General features: G+C 25.6%; 2 protein-coding genes across 11 annotated transcripts in view; one reads left to right on the forward strand and one right to left on the reverse strand.

Moving 5' to 3' along the window:
- The window catches only part of LOC111681976 (ras-related C3 botulinum toxin substrate 1), a 211,839-nt gene that overhangs the window by 123,561 nt on the left and 70,885 nt on the right, over positions 1 to 17,393 (forward strand). For 3 of the 4 annotated variants that reach the window (XM_046948896.1, XM_046948897.1, XM_046948898.1), the window contains exons 4-5: positions 15 to 175; positions 288 to 791. In XM_046948896.1, the coding sequence (XP_046804852.1) occupies positions 15 to 175; positions 288 to 365 (239 nt within the window). In that variant the 3' untranslated portion in view covers positions 366 to 791. Of the gene's footprint in view, positions 1 to 14; positions 176 to 287; positions 792 to 17,393 lie in introns of those variants that run through there. The other variant, XR_006940591.1, reaches the window with a different exon arrangement.
- LOC111681975 (basic salivary proline-rich protein 2) overlaps positions 6,934 to 17,393 on the reverse strand; it is a 35,684-nt gene continuing 25,224 nt past the window's right edge. For 3 of the 7 annotated variants that reach the window (XM_046948894.1, XM_023443884.2, XM_046948892.1), the window contains one exon: positions 11,667 to 11,772. In XM_046948894.1, coding sequence (XP_046804850.1) covers positions 11,701 to 11,772 — 72 coding nt within the window. In that variant the 3' untranslated portion in view covers positions 11,667 to 11,700. Of the gene's footprint in view, positions 7,250 to 11,666; positions 11,773 to 16,748; positions 17,023 to 17,393 lie in introns of those variants that run through there. The other 4 variants (XM_046948889.1, XM_046948890.1, XM_046948891.1 and 1 more) reach the window with 3 other exon arrangements.

Consider the following 17,393-nt stretch of genomic DNA (forward strand, 5'->3'; position numbering starts at 1 on the left):
AATATTCTGTTAAGGTACCAAAATTGATTTACGTGAAGATCGTGAAACGCTTAGTGCTTTGTCTGAGCAGGGCTTAGCGCCTTTGAAACGTGAACAAGGACAAAAACTAGCAAATAAAATACGTGCTGTTAAATATATGGAATGTTCAGCTCTAACACAACGAGGCCTAAAACAGGTTAGTGCATTTAATATTATTTTTATTTTATTTTTTATTTTATGATTTGTTAAAAAAAAACAAGAACATAAAAACCGTCTGAAAAAAAACCCTATATGTATTTCCTCTTAAGGTATTCGAAGAGGCTGTGCGTGCCGTTTTAAGACCTGAGCCCCAAAAACGACGTCAACGAAAGTGTATAGTTATGTAAAAATATATTCTTAATGTTTATATTAACAAATCTCCTACTTTACTTCTCCAAACTCCTCTCGAAAACAATCTCCGCTACTTCGATTCTTTGCCCTCTTAACCCTGTCCAAAGAAATTTTGGTTGTATTTTGGTTTGTGTCACCTGTGTATGTATGTCTTATTTTTAATATTCATTCTTTTTTAAACTTAATTAAACTACTGCTAAATTACATTGAGTAAACTTTACGCAAATAAGAATCCTTTTAAGTCCTATATTTATAAACTACTTCTAAGTGAGAGAGGTACACAAAAAGAAAAACCACTAACAAAATAAAAAACCACTAGTTTTTATACCTTTTAAACCAAATTGCTAAGAAAAAAAAGAAACAAAATTTATTAAATAAAATAACAAAAAAATAATAACAAATGTCCTTGAAAATTAAGAAAATCAAACACAAATTTATATAAAAACCAAAAGAAAAACAAAACAAAAAACCTCCAATTAGTTTCACTCATTCTTATGATTTTGTTAAACATAACACTTCATTTTTATTTCACTCATTTGACATTCAAAACTCATATTTTCGTTATACTATATTAATTTGCTCAAATTCGAATTTCGTTTTAATAACTTTTAAGTTTTTTTTATTATATATATTTTTATTTCTTTTATAAGAAATCTAATAAAACAAGAGTTCCATAGTTTTATTAAAATAATTGTTGGTTTATGAAATGTTTATACATTTGAGTTGAGCTTAGGAGTAATGGAAGTAACCACTCAAAAATGCTAGCAGCGTTTAGTCAGATTCAGTTTATAAAAGTAAAAGCTTAATCCTATGTATAAACCATTGCATCCATTAATATTACTCTATTCCTCGTTAAATATATTTGTCCAATTCACAATCGGTGTTGTACGGTTGTATCGTAGTATGTCGTAATTTTTTATTATTGATTAGGTTTTGTTTCAAAAAATTTTATTTGAAACATTTTTAGGACATAAAACGCTACAACGATACAACATAGAGTGTGAATTGGACAATTGTCTAGCCATTTCTCTCTGAAACCTTGTTATCTAGGACAGTACTCGACGTTCAGTAAAGTTTTATCTTATTTTGATAACAAAAACTACGATTGATTAGTTTTGCCCCTTAATTTCTGAAAGATTATCCTGTAATAGTGACAAATGTTTGACCAGGAGTATTAACCTATTCCTATAAAAACAATTAAGAGCACAAGAATGATAAAAGATAGATATTCGCTAAAAAAAAAACCATCAAAATCGTTCTGCAATCTGTATTACCTTATTATCTTATCTTATTAGCATTGTAGATACATACTTTCATGATAGTATCAATCATAAAATCGTTGAGTTTATTTATCGTATTCAAGCTAATCGTAGGGTGTAGTCTAACAGTCGTAGTTCTTTGATCTGAAATTTCATAATTAAGATAAATGCCTGTTGATAGTAGCCTCTTATAGTAAAAGGGTGTGACCAGCATTTCCCGTTTTGAATTATCATTTGATCTTTAGAATATATTTGTCAAATTTTTTATTAAAATGAAAATTTAATTTTTTTATTGTATTCTTAAGGGCGAGTTTTTCTGATAAAGATAACCTTCATTCTTTGGTTAAACCTGATTTAATATATGGTTCGAGTTTTTCAGTTATCAGTAAAGTTACATATTATCTTAGTTTAACTGAGTGTAAATGGCCAATTAAATTCAAGTTATAAGTGAGAAAACATAATTGATTTCGGAAGAACATAAAATATTAATATTTTAAGTAAATTGCAATTTTCTGATTTGTTTTGTTTTATTATTGTTTTAAATGTTTATTTAACATTTTTCCAAATTTTTCCATTCTATAAAAGTATTGTTTGCAAAAAACAACTGTTTATTGTTTATGTTTTTGAGTGAAAAGTTGGCAATACTAACAAAGTTAACTGAACTTAAATCTAAAACTGAAAAACACAATATTCGGTTAAAGTCCGCCTAAATTTGTTCCGAGTTTAATCTAACAGCAAGTTAAGCCTAGTTTAACTGAGGAGTAAGAAACCCGCCCTAAATGTATCAATGGTTTATTAAACAATTATTTTATATAAATTTCCTGTTTTATATCAACTTATAAATATAGGAGTTAATTATTAGACGGAATCTATTTCAATTTCTTTTTCGGCTCATGTTTTTTAAGAGATTTTTCTTAAATCCACTTTAAAACATTATCTGTACAAAAGTCGATTAAATGATATGTATTTGCTTATATACAAGTTGATATCAATTTTCCGAAGCTGTCCCACTTTATATGATCCTTTATTTGAGATCAATTCTTCAAGTTACGTTTGAGAATCTGTAAATTGGTTTTTAGTCACAATCGATATCGTATCGTTGTATGTCATAAAAATTAGGACATACTATAATACAAGCATACAAAGACACGATATTTGTAATTATATATATAAAAGTTTTATAAACAAATACATTGACATTGTCATTTACATTTTTTTTATAAATCTTTTGATAAATATATATAGAAATTTATTATTGAAAAGGGAGAAAGGATGCATATATTTTTATACAAATACTAATTATAAAATTGATAAGATGTAGCAACAAGAAAACCATTATTTCTTTTATAGAATTATATATTGAAATAGTAAGGGACTCATTGTTTTATATTTTATTTATATTTTCAATTATTTTTTTATTTTGATGAGTGAGTAACTAAACACAAATCCTAAACACAACATGAGCTTAATTACAAAAGAGCAAAACCTTTTTTTTAGCAAAATAAAACTTTATTTTTTAATTTTTTAAAAATTCTTTTTTTGCCAACTACATTTAAAAAAAGCTAAAACTCTAACCAGTAACATCAAAAACCCAGCCTGTAAAAAAAATAAATTTAAATTTTTTTTATTATTTTCTTAAAAAAAAAGAAATGCTTATCTAGTCAATTGAATATTTTACAAAAGTATTGTTGTAATGCAAAGAACAAAATAAAAGAAAACTAAAATTAATAAAAAAAAAAACAAAACTTACATACATATATTTTTATTATGCATACGAACAAAACGTTATTCATAAATTCATTTAGCGCATATCACAACCATAAACATTTAATTGTTTTTTTTCTATCAATTTCCTCTAATCTTTAACTAAACATTATTTGCATTAATATTTTAATAATATTTGTTTTTTTTAATTATTTAAAATAAGCACAAAATAAATTTTAATTTAAATACATATTTATGTTTAAACTGCATTTTAAAAGGAAAAAAAGCAGCTTTAATATTAAATTCCTTAAATTGTCTTTTTTTATTGTTTGTTATTATTTCTTATACTTTTTTATTACAATTTTAATTTAAAAATAATAAATTTTTATAGTTACTATTATTAACAACAAACAAATTGATAAACAAAAAAATATATATATAAAAAGAAAACCAACCTATGTTTTGTGAATATCTCTAAATATGCATTTATATATTAACTCGAATCAAAAGAAAAAAATTAATTATATATATATACTTATTAATTTCTTTTTTATATAAATATATATATTATACAAATAAATATTTAAATGTATTTTATTATGTTCTTTTATTTAAAATTTTCATTATTTTTATTTTCCACTTTATGTCTCATTAAAACGGTTAGAGATGAATTAATGGAAACTTTTTTATCTTTATATGTATGTATATCATAGAATAGAGTTTATTAAAGAAACCGTCCTTTTTTAAGTTTAGCTTTAATGACTTTTTATATGGACAGTTTTTTGTCAAGTAAACGAACTTAAAAAATCGAATTGATTTGGCGTTGTATTCTTTTAAATCGAACACTTCTCTAGGATACTGTAGTAATCTTCACGTGTCAGATACATATAAAACGAACTATCATCTAGCTTTGTATAGCTTAAACTATACAATTTTTGATTCTAGATATCCATTGGGCTTAGTAAAGTAGGGTGGGCTGGAGAATTGAATATGTGGTAGGTATTATAGGGGACCTGTCCACATGCAGAGCATATATTGGGGACGACATAATCTATGCGGGACCAGTAGGCGTTGAGCTTGTTGCTCCATCCCGATTTCAGTTGTGTCAGAGCAACTGTTGTTTCCCTCAGTAGGTCCTTTCCTATTTCTGCAATAGGCGGCGGTCGACCTCCAAGAACGAAAACCTATCTAAAAGATCCTGCACATATTTTCGTATGCACTTTTCGTATACACGAAGGTTCTCCGTGATATACCTCTAGGGAGTATCCAACTGTGTAATGTTAAAGTTACAATGACTCCTCCAACAATCCAGCTTTGGTACAACATATTGTATCTGATAATATCTATATATGTATATAGTGGTTGTTAATCAAAAATCTATATTAAACAGAGAATGCCGGATATCTGTTAACGAGATAGCGAGACATTCAAAAAAAAACATTGATATGGATCTTTGATCATGGCTCCTTCGCTGATAATACACTGGAGAAAATCTGCTGTTCAAATTAGAACAGTTTCGAGTTTTCTTTCCGGTACAGATTTCTCTCGGTTAAAATCTTAAGACGAGTATGAGTTGTAACAACGTTGACTTAAAGAGGATCATTTATAGTTTAATATGGAAACATTAAAGGGTGAATTACCTACATCCCTTTATCCTCTCTTCAGTTACATTTTGGTATTAGTGCAGTAATAGATTCAAATGATCCGCTCATTAAATGGTTGACTATCCAAAGTAATGCAAAAATTTACCATAATAAATCCCATAATGACCTACAACGCTTTGGATTGATGACATAAAGTGGAAAAGGTCACAACTCATACTTTTTTGGACTAGATTTATCGTCTTATTTGCATTTCTATAACTGAAGCTATGAGAACATGAACTTTATTAGCCATAGGCGCTATATGAACATTCGACCACTTCATCACATTATCAAGGACGTAGCTTGCAGATCAGCAATTTTCTCATCTGGTTGCCGATCATACATTCATTCGTGCTCCCGATCATTTGAGGTTATCAAACGGAAAAAGTACAAATGGACTGATCATTTGTACTTGTTCGGTTTGGCATTAAGGGACACCACTTCTAACAGACAGCCTCATGGGATACTTCATTATCTCAAGCGGAAATGTACCCCATCTTTAGGAAGTGTTTAAGGAGAGAACCAGTGGATTAAGAATCTTTATAATGGACTTAATGTCATACGAGGTCGCGTGCTGCAGTGGACTGCTTGAAATCCTTTAATGAAGTAGGAAGACACATCATATTGACTTTATGTTGGTTACCTGACCATGACGGTTACTCTGACGATGAAATAGGGTCGTTAGTCCCCAAATTATTCGTAAGCCTTTTTTTGGACTCATTCGCCTTTAGGAGCAATATAAGGGCTCACACAAACAAGGGGTTTCATAACACTGCCAAAAGGAAAATCCCAAAACTACTAACGTTAAAATAAAGCTTTCTAATAGTACTAACGGAATTATGTACTGTTCTTGTTACCATTAATTCACTCTAAGCAATTCTATAAGGAATATATGCAGATTATGAGTCCTACAAGAGGAACTTCTGAATGTAACAAAAAGAGATCTTCGCGTGAACTGAAGATCTCTTTGACAACAGTCAAAGTATTAAGAATAGTACTGCAGATTGAAATGACAGCACTTGGTCACGGTACTGAAAGAAACATTTTTTTGCAACATATATATTTCTGTGATGCATTTCCGATAGATACTATTTTGTGAAAGTATATTGATAAGCAGAGTACTTCTATCTCTACTTGACAGTTAGCGAGTAGAAAAATACCAATTATTTATTTATTTTGCTCCACAAAGTTGTCTTTTAACACTTTTTTGACATTTGTATAAACTGTTTCCATTGTTTTGTCTCTCACTGTCTATTTTTCTTTTAAAATTTCTTAACAGCATTTGACAGTTTTAGGCAGTATAAAAATAAATTAAATTTTGTTCTTGGGAAACTCTTTTATGTTCTGTCCTCATTCTAACTACAATGGCGCTTTTAATTTTATTTTTTTTAATAAATTAATTGTAAGTTGTATAATCGAGTATATAAAAAATAACACTTTTTTAATTATTTATATATATAATTCTAAAGTGAAAAGAGAAGAAAAATTGAAATAAAAACAAAGTAAAGAAACATTAAAAATAACACATAAACATATTAAATAATTATAGTTTTATTAAATATAAAGATTTTTTATATATAAATAAAAAAATAAAACTAAATGATAAATTAAAAACTATACAAATTGATTTACTTACAAGAGTTCTTTTTTCATATAAATAATAAATTATTGATTTTATTTTAGAATTTTTTTTATTAAATGCTTTTATTACAATAACATATTTTAATTTTAATTATTTAATATAATGTGTATGTTTTATTTTTGTGAAAAATGTGTTTATTTTAATGATTTTTTATTGCAAACTAACTTTTAACATAAATTTCTTTTTTTTTTAAATTTTCTAACGAAATTTATGAAAAGTTGTTTTTATTACAATTTTTTTTGTATTTATTTTTTAACTTTTGTTTAAAATTTCAACAATATTACAATGGATATTAGTTAATTTAATTTATTTATTTAAGTTCGTGAGAGATTAGAGTGATAAAAACTTATTCCCAATTTTATAGGAAAAGTCAATGATAATTCATTATTATTATTAAATTTTGGGAATAAATTAATAAATTAATTTAAAAATATTAAATATTCCTAATACAAACGGAAGGGTTTTGGATGTGTAGCTTGACCCTTTTTCTTTTTGGGTCCTGCACTCTTGGATCTCTTGCGATCATTACTCAACGATGGCATCGATACGGACAAGACCAAACATTCGGCTGGCAATGACATGGATGTTGATAAAGTGGTGGATCTTTGGATTTTAGGTGCCTTCCAAAATTGCTATTAAATAATATTAAAAAAAAACACATTTAAATATTATTTTAGAAATCTTTTAAGCTAAAAAAAATCCATAAATCAAAATTTATTTAAAAAAAAGTGTAAACTTACTAGATGTTGCAGGTTTTGTTTTTACTTTGCATTAGTGGTTGGGCAGTTTATTCTCATTATTTTACCAATAATTTAAAACCAAATTTTGTTTCAAGCCTTTTGTAATTAAGTAAGTAGTGTTTGCTCTCAGCTGTGGTTTGTTACTTAAGAAAAACTCTATTTATTTTACTGCTTATTACTACTTTAGCTAAATTGTTTAAAAGTGTTTATTTTTTTTACTTTAAAGCTTTTATTTTTTTTTACAGTGTAAACAGAAATGAAAAGAAAAAAATGCATTTTAACAAAAAAAAAATACTAAGAAATTATTAAAATTAAAAAAATAAACAGTTTAAAAAAATTAATTAAACTACTTTAAAACCTAAAAGTAGACAAATTTATTTTATTAACTGTTATTTAAAATAATATTTAATAACAATTTATTTAACGATTTTTTTAGTATAAAAAGTAGGTATTTGAATTAAAAAAAAATACTTTTAAAATAATATTAATTAATAAAGGTATCTATGGTTGGTAAATCTTACAATGTTGGCAAAAAAATATTCTGAAAATATCTAACAACCTTGTCAACTTTTGTTTTATAACAATGCTTTTCTGACAACGTTTTAAAACAAAACTTGTAATTTTAAACGAGTGTAAGACATTTTATGCCAACGTTGTAAGATCTGACAAACGTGTATTACAACTTTAAGTATTGTTTATTTTTAACTAATTATTTATTGTGTTTTCTTGATATAAAAGTAAATAAAAGGGCTGGTTTGTTATTTATTAATGTAGACATACTGAAAAAATCTTTATTTCAATTTATTTTATTTTTTTTTGTTTACCATCAATGTCTTACAAATTTTTTTTGTTGTCTTAAATTAGTTGAAATTGTGACGAAAAATTAAACGAATATTTTTAACAAAAAATATTTATATTTTAGCATTATCTTATTATTAAACAAAATTTAAACTAATTTTAAATTCAACAGTTAATTTTTTATTTAAAAGAAAATGTTTTTTATTAGTAAATAATTTTTCGCATAGAAATAAACTAAATGTGCTTTAATTTGAGGATGTTTAAATTAATTTTCTAACAATTACCCGGTTTTAATGTTTTTTTTTTTTCGTTGAAGTCATAATTTTAGATAATTTTGGACTTTTTCATAAATTCATTTCCCTATGATTCTTAAATTCCATACATATGCTAAAGTTGTTCTGAATCCTAGCGAAAACTAGAACTTCCATAGAAGTGAACGGAAGTACATCCAAAATAGCAGTTTTTTTATCATTTCAAAAGCAGCATTAAGTGAATTTTTACCTTCTCTTAGAGTCATGTTTAATGACTTCCAAGGAAGCGAAAATAATTGAATTTTTTTTAATGATGAAGATATATTTTTCTGTTCATATTTATTTATGTTATTTTTCAAATTTTGTCCTTATTAATTGAAGACAAATTAGTTGTATTCTATAATCATACAATATCACTTCCAAATAAATTCCAAAAAAAGAACATAATAATTACTTCTTGGAAATGACTTTAAAAATAGTGAATTTGCAATCAAATAAAAAGAACATTTTTTTCTATTACAAGTCTGTAATAAAATCATTACTTTATCAGGTATTTTTCACTACTTCCATTGTGTATATTCTGCTACTAGTAAGCTCCTTTGGAATTACTTTTTTTGCTGGAAAATTTTAGGACCAACATTATTCAAATTAATCATATTGGAACGAAAAATAATTTGTATTTGTGGTGATAACTTTATTATTAAATTTAGTTGCTGTAACAAAAATGAGTTATGACAACTAATGCTAATACATGCTAATCCATTTGAAAAAGTTGAGATCTTAACATAACATTTTGGTCCCAAATCAAAATCCAGTTGGATAATATTATGTGAGGCTATTTTTATATAAAATTTGGGTTTCTGAATCCAAACTGTTTAAAAAAGATAGATTATTTAAGGAACTATATGTTTGGTATTGAAAATAGGTCCATGTTTTTAAACAGTAATAGTTGGTTTAAAAACGTGAGTATGCCAATGAAATTCCACATAAATAAGATTTATATGAACAAAAATATCCCAACCAAATTTCCCTCAATATAAGGTCCCTTTCAGAAAATGATTATAACGCTCAAACTCGATGTTAGAACTAAAATCTTTCTACCAAATTTTATACAGATCGGCCCAATCAAGTTAGGGTCAACGCCGTAATATGTTTTTCTCAGAATTGACTCCAGTATATCAATTAAATTGACATAAACATGTTATATAGGAACTAGAATCTCTTTACCAAATATTAGGAGGCTAGGTCTTCAATTGGTTCTACATCTCATATAAGAAACCCCTCATAAACTTACTCATTACTTTTAAAGAATAGCAACTAAATTCGACACGAACAACTTTTTTAAAATTATAGTAAAGCAACGAAATTCGATAAATTTTAGAGGATTATTCCATGATTGATCCCAACCCCTTAAAAATAGTATTGCAACAAAGAAATTCAACGTAATGAATTTCTAAAGAGATCTTTATGAATGTAACATTTTACGTGAATTTGGCTATGATTAAAACTCGACATAAACACATTTTAGAGGAATATAATTCTCCCTGTCAACCTTTTTAAGAATCAGTCCATAATTGACTCTATCTCCTATAAGTAGTCCTTCTATCCCCTTTAAATAGTCCTCATAAAACTGGCTTAAAAATACCAGCAGTTATAGCGATAAAATTGGTCATGATCTAATCGTTTTGTCAAATATTATGATTATAATCCTTTATATAATTCTTATAAAACATTTATATCTGACATAACAAGTTTTATTTCGAATCAATATATTTTTAAAATCTTAGAACGATCGTTCCAAACATTGATAATTTGTACATTTTACAGAAAATCTATTTGCCCAATTTACAATCGGTGTTGTATAGTTGTATCGTAGTATGTCATATTTTTTTATTTTTGATTTGTTTTTGTTTCAAAAAAATTTATTTGAAAAATTTTTTACGACTTACAACGCTACAACGATACGACATTGATTGTGAATTTAATAATTATGTTAAAAAAAGTACTGCCATCATATGGACGTTCATATTACTATTTTTAACCGATAAAACAGTTTTGAATAATTCCAATAACTATTTAATTTTTGAAAGCAAAAGGATAGATGTATAGGTCCACTATCAATAATTCACATGAAATTTTGGCACACCTTTATCCAAATTCAGAAGATTCAGACTTTTTTCCCCACCTTGATTTTGATTTAGAACAACAGTGCGTAGTTAAAATTTTAAGAAGTTTTTTTTTTAGTAAAAAATATAAAATTTCGAATCGAGTTAGAGATTATTCTCCAGGTAATTTGAAATAAAATTTTAAGTTAAATTTTTATTTTTAAATTTTCATAAAGACATTTTTGAAGCACATTTATGACGTAAATACGTTTTGTTTTTTGCTTTTTCTATAATATATATATATATTTTTTAATTATTCTTTTAATATTTTTTTATTACCTTTTTTAAATATAAATATTTTTTTATATCTAATATTTTTTTATTTTTAAATACGTATAAACTTTTTTGTTATAAACGGGTAAATATGTATGTATGTATTTTCGTACAAGTTTTAGAATAAAAAATTGTTTACTAGGGTTTCCCTTAATATTTGTAGGTAAATAAAAAACAAAAACTTTAACAAATAATTTAACAGAAACCCTGTGATAATGCAGTAGTTGTATTGTATTTTTTTTTTTTTTTGGTTTGAAGTTTTTGTTTTTAAACTTTAATGGTGGTTTCTAAGTTGCTTTACTAATAACGGTCCATTTAATTTTTTAAATTTGAATATGTAGTTTATTATATGTTTTATTTTTTTTAAAGAAAATAATAATAAAAATAATGTACAAAGGTGTTATTTATTTTTTTTAATACAGAAACTAAGAAATAATTTTAACTATTTAAGGCAAAGTAAAATATTTATAAAAATTACTACAAATTAATTAAATTTTTTAATTAAACAATAATCTTTAAAGCATTAAATTAAAAGAATTGTTGAAAAGAACATAAAATATTTTTAATTATTGCCATTTTAGTTTTTGAAGTGTAAAGTGTGTTATTTTTAAATTTTGTTTATTTTTATATTTTTTTAATATTTTTTTAACTGTTGAATATATAGATAATTTCTTTTGTTGTTGTTTTTTAATGTGGGTAGTTTTTTGTTTTATATATGAAGATGATAAATACTTTTTCAATAACAATTTCTTGTCTTTTAAAAATATTTTCCAATATAATTTTGTTTTTTTTTATATTCTTTTTGGTCAAAATATTTTTTTGTTAATTTTTTAAATAATTTTAAATGTTAACAAATTTATGTATGCTGATTTAAATTTTCATCGGCACCAGTTGTTGAAGTCGTCATGGATGCTGGTGGTTGTGGACTCTGTGTGTTGAAATAAAATAAAAATTCAAAATTTATTAAAAACTAGTTTAAATAAAAAACGTTATTTAGACTTTCCTTTAAACAAAAATTAAAAAGGGAAATTAAATTATGAAATAAATAAAAAAACATGTAAAAATTAACTCAAAACCAGGGGATTTGAATAGTAATAAATAAAACACACATAAAAAAATTAAAATAAAATATAACAAAAATAAAATAATATTTATCAGAAATTATAATAAAAATAATAATAAAACAGAAAAATAACTAAAAACCATTTTTTTCAAAATACCAGTTTTAAAAATTTGTTTTTAGCACAGCACACAGACACAATTTAAACTAAGGGAGCTCAGCAATTATAGTATAAAAGAATCTTAAAATGTTTTTAATACATATGTATATCTATTATTATAATGAAGTTCAACATACAGTATTAGACAAAGGTTTTAGTAAAATTATTTTGGAACATCTCTTAAAGTGAGACATGACTCTTTTCGAATCCAATTGGACTCTATAGACTATATAAATCGGCAATAGATTATTCAATAGACAAATTCATATATCAATTCTCTATATCAATTCTCTTCTATTCCATAGATTAGTACAAAGCCGGGTCAATAGACCAGTACATAGATCAGTCAATAGACTAGTCCTATTTCTTAAATTTGGCACCAGATTACTCAATAGAATATATTTTAACACAGATTAGTTCTTAAACACTAGTCAATACACTACTCAAATGATTAGTCCAAATATCAAAACTAACTGGTCAATAGACCAGACCGTAGATTAGTTCACAAGAATAGTCCATTGATTAGTTCATAGTCCACAGAATAGTTCATAAACGGGTCTATGGACTAGTTCACATATTAGTCAATAGACTAAACTCTAGATTAGTCAATAGACTAGTCTTTAGATTAGTCAATAGACTAGTCCATAGATAAGTCAATATTCTAGACAATCACACATACATATTAGTACATAGACTAATCAGTACACTTGTCCATACATCATTGAATAACTAGTCCATAGACTAGTCCATTAATTAGTGCATTAAAATAGTATATTGGTTAGTTAATAGACTAGTTCATAGAATAGTTCTTAAATTTTGACTAGTTTAAAGATTAGTCAATTTACTAATCCGTAGATTAGTCAATAGACTATAAATTAGTCAATAAACTATTCCATAAATTAGTCCATAGTGTAGACTCTAGACTATTACATAGATTAGTTAGGAATGGTCTAGTCCATTCACTATTGAAATTACTAGGTTATAGAGAATTAGCCAATAAACTAGTCGTGAATTAGATCATTAGGCTTTTCATTGATTAGTTATTAGACTATTCCATAGAATTGTTCAGAAACGGATCTGTGTACTAGTTTTTAAATTTGACAACAGACTACTTCATAGATGAGTCATTAGACTAGTTCATAGATTTGTCAAAAGTCCACTTCAAATCCAAAGATTAGTTAATAGACTAGTCCATTAATTAATGCATTAAAATAGTATATTGGTTAGTTAATAGAATAGTTCTTAAATTTTGACTAGTTCAAAGATTAGTCAATTTACTAATCCGTAGATTAGTCAATAGACTAGTCCATAAATTAGTCAATAAACTATTCTATAAATTGGTCTATAGTCTAGACTCTAGACTATTATATAGATTAGTTCATAGAGTGGTGAGTACTATAGTCCATACACTATTGAAATTACTAGGTTATAAAGAAATAATCAAAAGACTAGTCGTGGATTAGATCATTCGATTTTTCATTAGTTATTAGACTTTTCCATAGAATAGTTCAGAAACAGATCTGTGTACTAGTTTTTAAATTTGACAACAGACTACTTCATAGATGAGTTAATAAACTAGTTCTTAGATTTGTCAAAAGTCTACTTCAAAGATTAGTCTATAGACTAGGTTGTAGATTAGTCAATAGAATAGTCCATAAAAAAGTCGATAATCTAAACTATACACAGATTAGTTCATAGACTAGTATATATACTAATCCATAAAATATTCAAATGACTAGTCCATAGACCATAGTCTATAGACTAGTCCTTAAATTAGTTCAATAGAATAGTTCATTAATTTAATTTAGTCAATAGACTAGTCCATACATTAGTCCAAAACTTATTCTATCCTTAATAAATAGAATAGACAGAGAATTTTTCACTAAAAAAATTTTATGTAAAAACTTTTGTCATTAACTATGTATTGAACTAAGGAACATTAAATACAATTTAACGTAAAATTTAAGAATTTTAAAATCGTTCATTGTATCTAGTATTCTTTTATACAAAAATCCAACAAGCTTTTGAGAAATTCAATTTGTTTAGGTTTTATTTTAAATTAAATAACTCAATAACTCCCTGGATTTTTTTTTTTTTGAAATTTTGTTTTAAAATCAAAATTCTTTTCTTTAAGAATTTGTTAATACGTTGTTAATTAATGTTTTTTTTTTGTCACAGCACAATTAGATGATAGACATAAAAATTTTAGAAAAATGAAACCAATTTTGAAAATAAATTCTAAAATAACTTACGTTTTTTTTCTGATAACATGATAAATATGTTTTATTTTTTTTATATATTTTTTTTTGTTTTATAAGAAATTTATGTTTTTTCTTGAGGACGTTTTATAATAAATAGTTTGTTTTAATAATGCACTTAAATTGTTTTTGTTTTTTCTTAAATCCTAATAAAATTTATATAAATATTCTTCCTAAAAAATGAAAAGAAAAATTATAAATAAAACTAAATAGATTTATTATTAAAGTTTATAAATTAATGTAGGTATTTGTTTATGATTTGAGCATTTAAAAAGTTGCTTATGTTAAGGCTTTACAAAGGGAAGTTTAAGGTATTTATAGTTTTACCTTTCACAAATATTTAAAACATACAAATACAGTTTTATATATATGGTTCATTTAATTTAAATCCTTTAGTTCCATGATTTGTGAAAAGAGGTCATATTAAGAGTTAAAATCAATGTTACTAGAATACTTCGCTAGAAGTCTTTTTAAGTGTTGAAATCAAAGCCTCTAGAATACGTCACTAGAATAATTCTAAGAAGTTTCCCTTTACTTAATAATTATTTTTTTATAATTGTGATATATGTTTCTTACACCCATGAACTAGGCAATCTAATAGTCAATAGAATAGAGAATATACTAGTCTATAGACAAGTTAGACTAGCCATTAGGCAATATGGTTTACTTGTCAATAGATAAGCCAGTAGATTATAGACTAACCAATAGACTAGTCCATAGGATAGTCAATAGACTTGTCTATAGAATAGACATTAGACTTGTCCATAGAGTTCGTCTACCGGCAATATTTAAGCAACCGTGGATATACCAGTCCATTGACTAGAGAATAGCTAATAGAATTATCCACAGAGTGGACAACTAACTAGTTCATAGGCTATTCTATTGATTAGCCAATAGACTAGTCAATAGAGTAGTGATAGTCTACAAGCTAGGCAATAGACTTGCCTATTGTTTATAGACTAACCAATAGACTCCTTCATAGGTTAGTCAATAGACTACTCCATAGGCTAGTCGATAGAATACTCCATAGGCTAATCGATGAACTAGTACAAAGGCTTGTCAATAGACTGGTCTATGGTTTATGGACAATCCATAGAATTAACAGTGAATATATCAAACCATTGAAAATGGAATAATCCATAGAGTGCACAACTGACTAGTTCATAGGCTAGTCTATTGATTAGCCAATAGACTAATCAAAGGAGTAGTGATAGTCACAGTAGTCTTTTTGATCCACAGGATGAGCTTATTTGACGACTCACCTTCACCTCTTCGTATATCTTACATGCAGGTGACAATTTTTGTACATTGTTGTACAATCTTTTTGCTTAAGTACACGAACTATCTATTCTCTAACTTTTGCCAAACTTCCCAGATGCAAAAATATCACTTCCGCCTACAACCACACAGATGTGGAGACGTATTCTGCGTTTTCGACGAGGACTTTATTCTTAATCACAGAGAACAAACTGTTCTAAATCTGGCATGAACAGAGTTTTCCCTAAACATACCTGATAGATCAGTAAATAGAATAGTCTAGTACATAAAGTAACTAATAGATTAGTGCTAGGTTAGTAGTCAGTGGACTAGCACATAGTTTGTCAATATCTGATAAACTATTCATGATCGTACCCTGATGTTATACTTTGTTCACATTGGACTTCAACCACAAATCATTAATTAAGTATATTTAAACTTTGTGAAAAATAACACTAAAAACCTTGTGTTAAATACACTGAGAAAAAAAATTAAATGAAAGTTATTGTGAATAAGTAAAATGAATTTGAATTGAAATTAAAAAGTAAAAATAATTATATACAAATATTTTTGATTAAATAAAAGCACAAAATGCAAAAATGCAGGGTTGTAATAATCTTTTGTTTTTTAGTACAAACATTTATGATTGAGCACATTTTAAACAAGCTTAATAAATTAATTGTTAAGTAATAAAATTAAATTATAGAAACTACAATTAAAGAATAAAATAGAAAATACATAAAATATAAAATGTCAAGAATTGGAAATAATATATGTATTTATGTTTTGAATATTGTCTATGAAATTTGGCGTACAATACAAAAATTGTAGATAAAAATTTTAAATATTATATAAATATAATTTAGTTTTGAGTTTAGTGTTTTGTTTTGTTCTCTCTTTTAGTATTTTACAACAGTTCAATAAAATTTCGAATAAATTCAACAAATAAAATTTAATGTTGAAATCTGTTCATTATTATTTTGTTTAAATAATTTTCTTTTTCTTGTTTTGTAAATATATATAAATAGGATTTTTCTATATAGATTTTAAGAATATACACATAAATAATTGTAAATATGTTTTCTTTTATAATTATTTAATAATTTAGTTTTTGTTTTAAGCATTAAATTAGTTTAACTTAAAAAAAGGTACGATTTTTTCAAAATGTACTCAAAAGTGATGGGAGTTGATTTAATTGGATTTATTGTTTCTAATCAATTAATTTTTTTAATTGAATTTAAATTTGGCCTTTAAGGATTTTGTCTTTGGCTTGGCTAGAGGTGTGTGTGTGTTTTATTTAAAAAAATGCATTCATTAATTTTTTGTTTGTAGTTGTTTCTAAATCTATTTAAAAAGCGATTTAAATATTTCAGTACACACACAATCTTTATTACATAGACCGAATTCAAGATGTATGGTGGCTATTAAACGCCCCTGTGAGAGCTACACAGTTTTTTTTTTAATTTATTTTGTATTTTGTGTAAAAGAAAAAATGGGAAGAAAAGAAGAAGAAAAACAAATTAAGAACAAATATTGGTATTTAGCTGTATTGTTTTTAATACTTTGTTTTTGTTAGCAAATAATATACATAAGTAATTATTATTTTCTTTAAAAGGGAAAGAGTCTATACTTTTAGTAATGTTAAAAATTTAAATTTAACGAAATTATGTCTTCTAGTAAAAAAAATAAGAAAAAACTTAAAATTTAAATCATACTAAAATAATAATAAAACGAATTATAAAACTAAAATTATTATTAATAATATCTCCGATATTTACAAACTTTAAATTTAAAATAGCTTTAAAACTTTCTCT

Source organism: Lucilia cuprina, chromosome 4 (assembly GCF_022045245.1).
Source record: "Lucilia cuprina isolate Lc7/37 chromosome 4, ASM2204524v1, whole genome shotgun sequence".
Taxonomy (NCBI): Eukaryota; Metazoa; Arthropoda; class Insecta; order Diptera; family Calliphoridae; genus Lucilia; species Lucilia cuprina.